At 26.2% G+C, this 15,683-nt stretch overlaps 1 protein-coding gene across 5 annotated transcripts in view; it reads left to right on the forward strand.

Moving 5' to 3' along the window:
• Positions 1-15,683, forward strand: part of LOC123298024 (protein dead ringer) — a 237,725-nt gene that overhangs the window by 155,090 nt on the left and 66,952 nt on the right. For all 5 annotated transcript variants that reach the window (XM_044879892.1, XM_044879891.1, XM_044879893.1 and 2 more), the window contains exon 4: positions 2,163-2,235. In XM_044879892.1, the coding sequence (XP_044735827.1) occupies positions 2,163-2,235 (73 nt within the window). The remainder of the gene's footprint in view (positions 1-2,162; positions 2,236-15,683) is intronic.

The following is a 15,683-nucleotide window of genomic DNA, read 5'->3' on the forward strand; positions in this document are numbered from 1 at the left end:
AGAGAAAGAGTAAAGTGGTGATGAAGAAAGAGTATGTATATACATATAAAGAAATCATTTGATGATGATCACCATCTCTTGGTGTAATATTCTATACTCTACTCTACTACATAGTTCTTGTTCATCTCCCCCAACTTTCCCCTATATAATATATAATCGTTAGCAATCAATTTACTTATATTATATGAATATATATGCTTGTTAAATACTATATTGACTGAAAATCAAATTAATCTTCACTATAAACGTTCAGTCAACATTAATATCGTTTTTATATTTTTCCAGAGGTGGTTTTTGATGTTTTATTTTTTTTGCCGTTGTTGTTGTTTTTTTTTTTTGTAATATCGTTTATTGAACAATTTTTGTAGACACTTTTTTAAATGGATTTGTTTTGATAAATTGTTTATCTTTTTAAATGATTGTTTGTTCACTGTAATTAAACTGACGTATTAAAGTATCTTTTTGAAATGTTGAATATGCAATATGACTGAATAAAATTTGGAATATTTTGAAGTCCTAAATCATTAAAACTCCTAAAATCAAATCTTAAATTAACAACAAATCTGATGTTAAATATATCAAAATATTAACTTATCTTCTAATAAGAGTAAAACGCTTTCCAGAGAAAAAAAAAGCTTTCCAGAGTTTTCCCCAAATCACTAATACGACTCAACATAAGTAGGAGTGACATTCATGAGGGCATTGTTATATGATATCTTTCATGCTCGGGGTCTAAGGGCTATTAAACCATGAAATCATTTACTCATTTTCAGTAAATTGAGGATTTTTTTCTCAAAGTAATTAATTGTATATTTTCATAAGCATTCAGTCATTTTAATCTCATTTAAAAACAAATTAAAGCCTGACCTGTTGTCATTTCAAAGAACTACATTTTCGTTTAGGTTACTTGTTAAATATTATATGAGGTTTGATTAACTAGCCATGGCATGGCGCCTATTAATGAATGAGAATCAACCTGAAAACAAAGTTAATATTTCATTTTTTTTCCTTGGCGCGTTTTTTTGAATCCACAAAGTTCAAAATATATCCCTTTCATACATTCTGGAGGTATTTTTATATCCGCTATTCTGACATGGTTTTCTACGTTTTCCCAATATGTCTTATACTAAATGTAAATTTAAAAGAATAAAAATTACAATCTTGTAGTAAATTACTATGGTTTTTTAATCTCTAACTATTTATTCAACGCCTACTGAAACATCGGTTGTCTCGTTACAAAATGATTATTCCAGTACTAAGCGCAATAGATTCCTTTGATTTTTCTAAATGTTAAAATCCGAAATATCTCTATTCGCACCGTGCGTGAGTTTTTTTGGAGGCGTTTCCATGACAACGATACACTACTTTAATTATAGAATTGTATGGATGCATATATAATTGTATGGGTTGCATTTATGACTTACATTGAAAATTTAACATTATTGTCTCACAAATTTAAATAAATAATTATGATTATTTATAATATTTGTGCAATTTGATTTCTTATTTTCACAATTTTTAATGCATTAAGTTTAATTAATTAGTGTTTTTCAATCATTTTAATTTGACATTTACTATAACATTAACATGTAAAGAATTGCAAATTAGTCATAAGAGCGTCCTTCACGCCAAAATTTTTCACTGGAATCGCTAGTATCGATTTTATTGTCCCTACCATGACTACGCACACAACGAATAAATATTTGACTTCCAGAGATCTGATGATTTAAATTCTATTTGGCGATTTGGTTTAAACATCTTATGAAAATTTAATTTTCAGTAAATGATAGTTGATTAAAATTTGCTTGTAAATTGAATTTCAAGTAACAAACTATATATTAAACGATTAGAGCCTAATTGTATTTTATTACAAAAACCGATCAATCCCACATTGATTTAAGTGTTACAATATATCGTTTCAAAAAATTTTTAACTACGCATTGTATTTTTTTTAATACAAAAAAATTGTTTTATTTATTTCACCCAATAAAAAAATATCAAAAAAAATCGCATGATATATTAAAATATGGCTCTAAGCAAAACATTCTACATTTTTATACAAAACAATAATAATTACGTATTTATTCTTAATTCTTCTTCTTTTATGCAAATTTATTAAAAATATATAAAAAAATAATAATAATTTCACATTTCTTTTCCAGTTATATGAAATAAATGATGACCCCAAGCGAAAAGAATTCCTGGACGATTTATTTTCGTATATGCAAAAACGCGGTAAGTTGAATATATTTCTGTTTTTTAATTTTTAATTTTTAATTTTTTTTTTTTGGTTCAAATAAAATTTTTTTGTGTATTTCGGAAGCACGAAATGCACTTTTTTTTTCTTTTTTTCGATAAATATATCAGACATAAAAAAATACACCAAAGGATTGTTATTTACCACATAAAAATTGCGTGTTTTGTAATTTGTTTTAGAATTTGAAATTGGTACAATTGGGCTAAAAAATAGTCACGATTTTTTCTTTACTTTTAAATATTTTATAAATATATACGAAATTAAATGTTTTTTGATAAATGGTTTGTGCTAATTATAGGGTTGTTAGGATTGGAAAAAATTAGGTTATAGCTATGTTTATATTTTTTTTCCAAATTTATTGTAATTAAAAAAGTAGCTAAATTTATTTGTTTTATCTCATAGGTAGTTTTACATTGACCTCTAGATCAAATTTGCTCAAATCCAAAGACTTTTTTCAAAAAAAATTTTAGAAACTTTGCTATAAAATGTTCTCAATCGAATCGGTTTGATCGTTTAGGGGCTACGATGCCATTTAGAAACACACAGACGTACAGATAAACACTTTAAACTTATAAAACTTCTTCTTAAATCAATATCAAAGTGATAGTCAAGAACATTAGATGAGATGAAAAGAATACTTAAAGAGCTATCATATTTTTGGACCAATTTTTGGAAATATTTCAATTAAAATTGAAATATTTGAGTTAACTTTGTTCTGTTGAATTATTGTTTTAAATTACCTAATTATTTTACCATATCACTTTTCGAAATGAATTGAACCAGGTTTATTTGACCATTCATTTCTTTACTAACTATTTATACGTCATGCCTTTTCCAAACTGAATCGATTTTGAAGACAATCGCCAATTTTTTAGTTTTTTCGGGTACGGAAACCTGAGCTCGCACATAGCTAAGAACATTTTCCGTTAAATTACCTTTCAAATGAAACCAAAAAAATTGAAATCGGTTCATCCGTTCAGGCGCTAAGATGCCACAGACAGACGAAAACACAGATAGATACACACTTATAACATCCCTTTTTTAGTTCGGAGGTTAAAAATAGAATGGATGGATTTTTTATTTAATTTTTAATTTTGTTCAAATCTTTAGCACCGAAATTTAAAAAGGAAATTTTAAACAGACTTAAGTATATTATTTTTTAAAAACTAATAAAAAATCAAAAAATAATAAATTGCATTAACTGAAAGGAACTTTGCATTTAATTTCGACTAATAAAATTAATTTTTTTTTTCTATTTTAATAATAGTAATTTTTTTATAAGCCTCCGAAAAAAAAAGTTCCCTGCGTAGATATTATTAAATAAAACTACCCTATAATTAAATTACAAAAAAATATAGTTGCTAAGTCATCATTATATGACTTGCAGTATTAATAAATTTTTTTTTCCTTCATATTTATTAAATTTCTTTCGGTGTTTAAACGGTAGCCTGACATTTTGATAATAGGCCCTTATTATATTAGTGTTTTATTTATTTTATTTTGTTTAATAATTGGTAACAGATACAATGTTATTATTAAACATAATAAAGTAGGTCTTTTTGGACTATAATTTAGATATCAAAACAGGTAACATGATTATTAAATATTGACTGTGATTTTATTTTGTTTTAAATAGGCTTTTAATTTGATTTAGTTATAAAATTATTGATTTTTTTTTGTTTGTAATACAGCTGGCTACCGACTTTATCTACTTAAGTTTGCGTGGGTAGATTCTTTTTGTTCTTTGGAGCGTTAATGTTGCTGAAAAATTGAACTTAATTCAGTATTGGAAACTACGAAAATTGTTGACATCTTAAAAAATACACGACCCAATCTTTAAATGGACTTTTGGTTTTTATTTTTATGGGTTAAAATTGGTTATGATTATAATTTTTATTCAAATCGGGGGTAAAAGAAATTTTCCGAATCGAAAAAGTTTTGTATATCAGAAATTGATAAAACTGGTTAAATAGGACAATTTGGTCTCAAAAAAATACAAAAATTTGTTTTATTTAACGATTGGGTGAATAATATTTTAGATAATTGCCTAAACTCTAATACGCAAAACTTTCATTTCGATAAAATTTTGGAAATATTTCGATAAATATTCATTTAATTGTCAAATTAGTTAAAATTTTATATTGTCTGGGTCTTAATTAACGTTTTTTTTAAACACAAAATACATAAATTTGATTGATCTTGAGATAAAACGAAAACTTTCCGAGGTACCAACTGGGAAAAAGTTCCCCAAGATCCCTCGTATACGATTTTAGTTAATGTCTCGGAAATGATTCATCCAATCGTCAAATGCATCTAATTTGTGTCCAAAGTACTCTAGAAAATAAGTTTATTATCCAAGTCAATACATAGATAATTTTGACTCAAAAAGTGCAAAAAAACGAGTTCTTTTAACGATGGGACTAAGAATATTTGAAGTATTGCGGTAAGTCTCATGTGGAAAGCTTTCATTTAATTGCGATTCTGGATATATTTTGATAAATAATCATATATTCGTCAAATAAGCTAAATTTTTAATCTTATTAGTTTTAAAATAATCCAAAAACTTGGATTTTATAAATGTCTATTGTTAATAATCTTCTATTTTATATTTAAAACATTTTTCATTCTATGAACGGTACACAAAATTACATAATAAAAATGTCAAATAATAAATAACATTTTAATATGATGCACAAATAATAATAATTATTGTTTTTAGAACAATAATAAAAAAGACAATTAACGTTTTAAGAGAAATCCATCAAAAAACTATATCCTTATAATAAATAGGCATTTATTTAAATCGTTAAATAAATTAGTAAATAATAATTATTACTTATTTAACAATACTGAGACTCAACTTAAAACTGAACGAAAATACACTAAAAATGATACAAAAAGTCATATAAAATTTTATAATTAGATCGTTTAATGAACATTAAAAACTTCTTTTTTTTTTAAATGCACCAAAAATGTTTTGTATTTATTTTAAAGGAAGAATTCTTACAGGCGGGCGGTTAATTTTCAATAATAGTTAAAGTTTTTATGTTCGATTTTTATGTGAACTGTGTGTGCATTGAACTGATTACAAAAACGATTTGTACGTGTAACTGGCAATATCTTTTTCTTAAGAATATTTTAATATCTTAATAAGCTTTTATGTTAATTTTAATTTCCCAACAAGAAAATGGTCCAATTCATCTTCAAATGGAATTCAAACTGTTTATTAGATATTTTTAACCCCCGAACTTAAAAAAAAAAAAAAGGGTTTTATAAGTTTGACTGCTATGTGTGTGTGTATGTCTGCTTGTCTGTCTGTGGCATCGTAGCGCCTAAACGGATGAATTGATTTTTATTTTTTTGTTTTTGTTTGAAAGGTAAATTAATGAAAAGTTTTCTTAGCTATTTTTTATTTGTTTAAAGTATGAATTTAGAGTTTCGTACAAGAAAAAGCTAAAAAATTGACGATGACCTTCCAAATCGGCTCAGTTTGGAAAAGGGTTTTTAAGGAAATCGGCAATTTAATGGAAAGTGTTTTTAGATATGTTTCAAATGCGAGTTTAGGGTTCCGTATGCGTAATAAAATTCACAGAAATGCTCATCTTAATTTTAATAAGATCTGTAATGTTTGAATTTTCCCCAAAAAAGAAACTCTAGACAAAAAACATTAAACTTACAATTTACTCACAGTTTATTCCTTGTCACAGGGCAAAAAGTTGGTCTGCGCACAAAAAATTTACTGATGGCATACCTGTTGAGACTCTTACATATGTGTTCTTTATGTCGAGCCATGTTTTTTGGCCGTAGCCCTGCATCCCGGTTGGATTTCGCTATCCTTCGAGTATTCGATAACTTCTCGCACATGCTTGAAATTTGAAATTTTTGGGGTTACTGTTAGTTAATCGTAAACAGTTTTTGAAACAAAATTTATAGAAAATATTTCACTAGTTTTTTTTCGATCTAATAATTTTCACCAGAAAAAGTTTTCGTTTTAATTTTTTACCAGATGAAGAATCCAATTCAAATCAGGATGAGTTGTGAAAATTGTCATCATTTATTTCATATCGATTTCCTTTTTGATTTGCGATAATTTGAATGAAAATCAAAGTATATCGAAAATCTATTCTAGAAAAATTACAAATTATTTTATAATATTTTAATAATAAATAAAATTAAAAGCAGGTCAATTGTATGTTAAATTCTATAATTAAAATACATATATTTTGATATCAATATCGAAAAACAATTAATATATATATATATATATATAATTATTGTTGAGCGGAAATAGTTATTAATAAATTCGTAATACATAAAATATAATAATAATATTCTAAATTAATTAAACCATAAATAACGGATGTGTTATTGGTGGGAGGTAAAATTTTATTTCAATATTAAATGTAGGACAAATATTTAATTGAAATATATTTTAAATGCATTTTATTTTTTTTATATAAACAAAAATTATTTCCTGAAAAAATTAATTTTCTGAAAAATACAGAACCTAAAACATAAATGGCTAATATTCATACAATTTCTAACCCCCGACTTACAAAAAAAGGATGCTACTAGTTTAACATGTCTGTGTATTTGTTTATCTGTCTGTGGCATCGTAGCTTCTATACGTTCTTCAGCGTCTTCACTAGGCATGAGCGAGTTATTTTAAGTCGAAGTCACCATTGTTATAACTTTATTGGGTGCCATAAACTTTATTGTATGTCTCCTTATCCAAGTCCGTATTGCTCATAAAGCAGGAAACGAGATAGGTAGAAAAAAAGTGTTTTCTCTCTGTCTCACTCGTATTTTTGCTTGTCACTGGTTAGATTGTCACTACCTTACTCGTACTTTAGATACAGAAGTATGAGTGTCTTCTCTAAGTCACGTTGGTCCATGATTGCTCTACACCGTTAGTTAACGCAGTTAATTCCAGATGCAAAACATAAACTACCCTATCTTGGTTCATCAAGAAAAGCCAGCTCGCGTTCCGTGTAATAAACAGATGAGAATTTAGCTCACGCCTTCAAAAAAATACTCATAACGCGAGTGCTGACGGGTTAAGTTGATTCTAATGCTCATAAGTCAAGTCTCACATAATAATTTAAAAGTGATAAAAATTTTATTATATCAACCTTGACAGACCGAACAATAATATATTTTCTATTCATCAAAATTTAAATATATTTTAGACCAATCAAATTATACAACACATTTCAGTGTCTATAATGACATTTCATAAAATCTTCTTTTTTTTTTCTAAACTCATATTTCATAATAATTATATCGGAGTCAATCCGGACAGTATTAAAGTCATCCATATTTTTAATAACTTATGACTTTATTGTTCAAAATATAAAAAAAAAAAAGTTTATGAGTTTAAGAAGAAAAAAAAAATTAGAAAGTAGGATCAGGAATTTATTGATATGTATGTAGCATTGAAATTAAAAGAGATAATTTATGATTTTTGGGAAAGAATTAAAAATATATGTTCAATAACTACCCCTGCTGAGTTTACAATTTTGTATTGAACAGTAATATCAATTTCGCGGAAGTTTTACCTTTTTTTTATATGGGTGTACAATCCTACTTTGATGTAATTGTTCGGATTAGAATATTGTACATGAGGTAGCAGGATTAAGAATTAGTAAATTTGTACAAGATATGAAGAAGAATTTACAAAAAATAATTACTTTGAAAAATAATTTTAAAAATTTGTAAATAAAGTAAATTTTATTCTGAAATATAATTGTTTAAAGAATTTTTTATTTAGAATGATTAAATCGAAAACGATTATTATTTCTAGAAAAACTTTTTAATCAAAGTGCCTCAAGCTTTTACAGTCATGTATGACCCATAAGAAAACTTATTTTTTACTTTTTAGTACAATAAAATCTTGTTCCTAAAAAAGTATTTTTATTTATTTAATTATTTTGAAAATAAAAAAACGTTTAAGAGTGAAAATATAACATATGGTGGAAGCAATGGGAAATAAAGTCATACGTATTTGAAACCTACGAGAAAATAAAGTACATATGCCCTGATTTTCCCATTACTTCCATCATATATAAAAATAAACGTGCATTGTACGATTTAATTTGAAGCAAATCATTTACGACATATTAGAATTTCTAGTAAAATTTAACATTTAACGAATATTTTCGGTGTTTGGTCCTCGAAATGCATTAAAGAAAGCATTAATAATTTTTTTTTATGTAACAATAAAATTTCTACTTGACGAGAATCTTTTGTTTCATTTAAAAATAGTAAGAGCTGTAAAATGTAAAAATAAACAAATTAAAAAAAAAGTGCTTTGATCTATTTAACAATTTTTTTTTTGTTCAATATAAGATAATAATCTACAAACATAAATATATATTCGAATTAAGTATTTTTAACTGATTTCCATAGAATTTTTTAAGGGTATACGAACACCGTACGATAAGAAAATTATACATGCCATAATTTTTTAAAAAAAAATTACTGATACCATTGACAAAAGATGTTCTTGAAATGGTAATAAATATTTTTAATTTATCATATTTTTAATTATCGCTGATATTATTGATTGCAAAATATCTACCTATTGAGCTCATTATTTTTTCAGATCCACTAGGCATTCGGAAATTTTTTTTAAATTAAAGATTTTCTAAAAATTATCGCTTTAAAATATTCTATGCATTGAGGGTCAGTGTTTTTCTGTGACGAAGTTGATTCTGAAAATCTATCGTTTTTACATCTCAAAGCTGCCTCTTTAAGGAAGCGTTCGAGTACCACGTGGAAATTAAGAATTTTTTATTTTTAAACTATAAACAATGAAAATAATGGTAAAAGCAGTTAAATTTGAGTGAGTGGCCGCACTGCCTTAAACTTGTAAAAAAAAATGCAAACTTGTAAAAACCATTGCTGATAAATTATGATTTATTTTATTTTTATAAGTAAATTATTTTTTGAATCAGTTCCAACAACAGATCACAAGAGGTAAACTAAAAAAAAAATATATTAATTTTTATACGCAAATAACATTTATAGGAATAAAATATAATAAAACAAGCAAAAAAATGGAAATATTAATTAAAAAAGATCACAGAACCAACAATTTATAAATATATGTAAAACTTAGTTACTTTTTTTTATTTACAAAAAAATTTTCGTTGTAAATCCTTTGCTATTTTAATGTTTAATAATTATTTTTAATATATCTTTCGTTAAATTTTTTTGTTTTTTTAATTTTTTGTGCTCTTATTTTTTTAGTATGTTTTTATCAGGAAATACAATTTTTGTTTAAAAAATAATAAAAATAATTTAAAAATGTGTTTATAATATTTCCAATATTAAATTCATTTTAATATATTAAATTAACACAACATTTTTTTAAACAGGATTTAATAAAAATTTGTATATATAACCCAAGAGTTGAACCCGTGTCTTTAGGATTCATGCCAAGCACCTTTACCATATATATGCTCTACACATAGTATGCAATTTTTCAAAGCAACTAATTTTGTTTTTTTAATAGTCAACCCTATTATTACATAATTATTTTTCTACTAAAATCAAAAACTTTTTAAGCATTTTTTAATAAAATTTGTGTAATAAAGTCTTATTTGTATTAGTCTTTGATTATGGGGCCTTAATTTGAATTAATATTAAATAAAATGCAAATTAAATTAAATTTTTGATTAGCTATTATTTATAATAAAATACTTATAAATAAATTTATAATTTTAAAATTAAATGAATATTATTATATTATAATACATTTACAATAATTACAAATATAATAAAAAATATATCGTTTTGTTGAGGAGTTTTTAAGTAAAAAACGTGCTAGAAAACATCAATAATTTTAAATTTGATTTAAAATATAGGTTGTATTTAAATAATTTACAATCAATTCTAAGAATTGTAAGTAAAGTGAGTAACGACTTTACTGTAATATTATTAATATAATACCTCTATATAAAGTAAATTTTAACTTACTACTTCTTATATTATTATTTAATATAATGTTTTTGCTACATAATATATTGTATTATTTCATATTTTATTCACTTATATACAGACAATGGGGGCAAGGAAGTGTGCGATTTTGAAAATGTTATAAGAACAATTTTTCACATTTGACACAGGTCTGCAAAAAATATGTTTATTAGAGTGCTGAATCCAAAACTAATGTCCACTTTTTTCTATCCAATCAGATTTTTTTTTGCAAAACTCATTTAAGAAAACTAAACATCGAAAATTCGATTAATTGAACGATTTCGTACTTTGACTAGCTCCTGCATTGATAATATTTGAAATATTTGCTTTTGTTCTTGATGCTTTCATCTTCGGTTTCCTGCATGGGTACTCTACAAATATAATGAAGTATCGTTAATTTGCTGGGATTATGATCAACTAACAATTTACAATAGTGCGACGTTCCCTCTTAAGTCAACATCTCTTTTATTATTCCCCTGAATTTCTTGAAAATTCGAATTTTCAAATGAGTTTCGCAAGAAAGTCTGGTGGGATATGCCTTGATAGATGTTTTTTAATATTTTACTCAGTATCAGTGAGATTTATCAAAACAATATTGAAGCGCTAAAAAAGAAAATCCAACAAGAAATGAATTAAATCCCACTGGCATTTCTACGACATGAGGTGAATAAATGCGTGACTCATCAGCAAAATGTTTACGCCTATAAATGGATAGAAATTGATGAGATTTCTTTTTATATGGATTTTAAAAATCGAACACTTCTCTGTCTCAACCTGTATAAGAATTTTATCTATAAAATTGTAATTTAGTCAAGTTTGTTAACTGTAAGTACAGAGAACTTTATTGAGATTGCATTTACTATTTTGTATGCAAGAATAAAAATAGTTTTATGTTATACTATACAAAGTTCTAATAGTTGCTCAATTTTTTCTTAAACATCCACTGTTCAATGTTGTTTGCATGAAAGCAAACAACCCAGTGTTCAAAGTAGGAACACCCAGTAGGAACTATGTTCCTTTATCTCCATTATGTTTAACTAACTGATAACTCACAAATCATTTTTTTAAATGAAAAAACATAAATTTTGGATAAAATATACAAATTGATAGTTTGTAAAATGATTTTGAATATTCTCAAAATTCATGGCAAGCTGAATCGATTAAAAAAGTTTTAGTTTCGTAGGTAACTTACATATCAGATTTTGGGGTATGTAGCATTTTTTTTTGAGGTCTTTCCTCCCAACCAGCAAACAAATCATAGCGTGCGATAAGGAACATGTACCTTTTATGATATAAAAATAACTTTTTAAAAAAATAAGACAATTAATTTTTCAACGAGCTTTTCTCTTCAATATGGTATATAAAATATGAGTATATAATTGCATGTTCAATAGCACAGTTTATAAATATATATATATAATATAATCACGCACTTAAAAATATTAATCTTTTTAGAAGCTTGTCTGAGATCAAAATTTTAAATCTTTGTATAAAATACATTTTAGGTATATTTTATGATAAATTATATTTTTTGGCAAAATACTCGACATTGAAAATTATAATTTGGTCAGATTGTATCAGTAGTGAATATGTCACCTGCAAATAATTACAGTTTATACATTTATTTACAACTGCCAGACAATCTCATTAGCAAAATTATTATTCAAAATAAATGTTTCTTTCACTGTGTTTCACTGTAATAGAATTCTGCTCCGAGATTAACAAGTTCTTTCTTCATTACAGTTTCTAACTATACTAAAATTCGTAGCGAACATTCCTTTTAGAATCCGAAGGAACGGACTATATAAAGGTTCCATAATAATGCTTACTTAATTCAATTATGCGTATTTTTAACATTGAAAAAAATAAAATAATTGTAGATCAATTAGCGGTTACATGACGTGGCACGATTTTCATTCCCACCTGTCTTTTTCTTGTTTAAAACAAAGGTGTTATGTAAAATAATTTATTATAATTTAATCATACGTCAATAGACTCGATCTGTCGAGCATTGACATTTGGATTTTATAATTATTGTGATACCATACGCATGACTATTGCATGAATTATTATTACTGGTACTTAAGCTGACATGGTTTTCAAAAGTTCAGATATTTCTTTTTATAAGCTAGGCAGTCAGTTATTTTTTCTTTCCTTTTATTATCTGGGCAGGGATGAAGTACGTCTTGGATCTGAAATCGACTGCATTATTATTAAAATTACATTCTTTAATTTTATTCGGAATCAAATTAAAATTACACAGCCACACTGAAATCATTATTTTTAAATCATTGAAACGGTAAAATTGTCAGGAAATAATTTTTACTAAAAGTTTAACTTTTGCTTAAAATAACTATTGTATTAAACTCAAAAAAATTTAAAATTGAACATTTGCAAACCGATTTATTAATTTAAGAATTGTTTTTTTTAAATGATAAATTTTAGACCCTCAAAACAATCGTACAATAATATTTCCAATGCCATATTACTTATTATTTTATTTCGTGATGCAAATTATATTTTTTTTGTTTTGTTTACCCAAAAAAAAATAATATTTTTGTACGAAAAAAAAAAAAAATCTAATATAATAATTTGTATTTTTGTGGCCGGATATAATTTATAATAAGTTAATAATAATAAGTTTTTAAGACGTATTTATTCCACAAAAAACAACAAAAAAAGTAACTTTTTTTTTATAAATTTTTATATATTTATAGATTAGGTAATATGGGCACTGTGGTTTTTGATTTATCGATAACAGGCTTGAATATGAAATTTTCCTCTGAAGGTGAATGATCAGTACACCTGCTTTTATTAGAATAAAATGGAAAATTTCGTGACTTCATCGCGGTTAACATATCAAAACATTTATTCATTAGTCAAAACAGTTACGTTTTTCCGGCTGTGTCAAATTTAACAATATTGCGAGATATTTTAATTCTAGGGCATACTTAATCACCAAAAAGAAAGTTATCACTTAGAAAATCGCGCATATCATGACAAAAGTACCCAGTGGCGGATTAAGTATTTTGCCGCCCTAGGCCCTGTCTGATTAGCCGCCCTTTTTAAAAGATGAAATTTTATCATCCCTTACATCACTTACAAGTTTTCCTGATCTTGTCAGAAAATTCGATATTTTTGGAATTTTATTCAGTAAAGTTTCTTGTTTTGACGATTTTTCTGCTTTCCTTTTACGATATTCTGCACCGCTCAGTCTTTTTCGATAATCACTCATTGCTAATAAAAAAATTAAATTCAGAGAACCTCGACAACTTCGTTAAAAAAATGGATAACTCAAAGTAATAATTGAATTTTTCAATGGTAAGAAACACAATAATAATATTATGAGACTTTTACACTTGCACGGCTTTCGTAAAACTAAAAAAATTTATGCGTCTTGTATACAGCGCGACGCTTAGTTTTATACGTAAAACAAAGCAGAGTCAAATCACTGTCATTACATGCCACGCGCAGCGCCCTTGTTTTCTGTAAATATATATTATATATGTAACGTTCTCACTGTGTTACCCAAACTCAATGTGAGTGCAATACTTTATCAGTATTGCACTCACAAATAAAAAAGTTAATCAGAAAATTAATTCCATTCTATTTCATAGAAATTTATTTTTAAATTTATATAAAAAAAATTCGAATAGATCCTTAAAATGTATTGTCGTTACATCATATCAGATTTAAAATTTTGACATTCTGAAAAATTTGCCGCCCCCCAAATTGTGCCGCCCTAGGCCCGGGCCTAGGCGGTAATCCATCACTGAAAGTACCAAGTATTACATTATTACAAACATGATTAACCGAGAACTAATTAGATCTCAATTTCAAAATTGATTAAGATAAAAAAATTCCTAAATAACATTAGATAAATTCCATATATCCCTTCTAAAAGTTATCCTCACGTTACAGCAAGTAACTTACCGCTGCAGAACTAGGCAACGGTGCCACTAAGAAGGGGGAGTTAAGCGTAGCTAACCCTTCCCCTAAAACATGTCATTAATTTCATATCTAAGTTATAATTCCGAATCTATTAATCGAATTTCGTAAGTCTAGCCCATCCGAATGATGAAGTTTCGAATTTTTTTTTACCTACCCCGTCCCTCCTGACCAACAGGCTAGTGACTTCCTTGACAGTTGACAAAAGGTAAAGAAAACATAGATATCAGTACTATCTCTTTAAATCAGAAAGAATTCATTCGGAATACACTGACCCAAATCACCTAGTCTAATATATATACATAAGTAGTCTCGATTTAAGAAAATAATCTGCAACAGTCTTGTTGAATAATATGTACATATTAGCCTTAAGGTAGCTATCAAACAATACAACAAAATAACACCTAAATAAGTAATATTGTTATTTTTACGTGCATTTACTTAAGTCTGTTTTGCTTTACTTAGGTTAAGTAAAGTTAAAAGTTAGTTAGTATTTTATTTTATTTTATTATTATCGATGGCGATGGCGCAGCATAGAAATGTGTACGTGTGTGTGTAATTCATTTAACCACATGTTATCTTTATGTACAAACTGTCTTCATCAAAATAATTGGAAACATGCAATCAAATTTACAATATTTAATATTTATTTAATTTGTAATATTTATTCATATTTTCGAGCGACAATTAGTGGTGGGTAAGATCATGATTCGAAGGTATCGATTTTGATCTTGGTTCTGTAGCAAGACTCTTTACTGTACAGTTAAAGATGTTACAAATAAAGGAAAGCTCGCATTTTGCTAAAACCTCATGGAATGTGTTTCCAATGTGTCAAATATCATTTGTAACGCATGAGTAAGAGGCGCAAATGTTTTTATTTGTTAATAAACAATAAATGGAACAGTTAATGTTAAAGTTGACTTACAAAATTAATAAATAGGCAACTTGAATTACGTATACGTTATACATGTATAATAGTTTTCGATTATTTGACAAACACTTGACATTTACGTCATAAAAGTTGCCTAATTTCTAATTATTTAAGTGAACTTTAACATTGATTGTTTCATAGAATTGAAAATTTATTGTTTATTAACAAATGAAGCATTTGCGCCACTAACTAATGTGTTACTAATGATATTTGAAACCTAAGAAACACATGAGGTTTAAGCAAAATGCGAGCGACACTTTGGGTTAACTTGTTGATTTATGATGTTTTCCGTTTTATTTGCATTATAATATTTTGACATTGATCTGTGTAAAAAGTAATTAAATTGAAAATTTATGAAATTTGAGTATGATAAAATTATCATTATTTAGCCAAGAATTTCTTTCTAATATTAAAATTCATACCAATTAATTTAGAAAATAAATTAAATTATTTTCTATGATATTTAATTTAACAAATTAATAAATTTAATATAATTATAAGAAAATATTTACTTAAAATAAAAATAGAATAATGAATGGAGTTTCTAGTTTGGATATTTTAGCCAAA

The sequence above is a fragment of the Chrysoperla carnea genome, chromosome 4 (genome assembly GCF_905475395.1).
Source record: "Chrysoperla carnea chromosome 4, inChrCarn1.1, whole genome shotgun sequence".
Lineage (NCBI taxonomy): Eukaryota > Metazoa > Arthropoda > Insecta > Neuroptera > Chrysopidae > Chrysoperla > Chrysoperla carnea.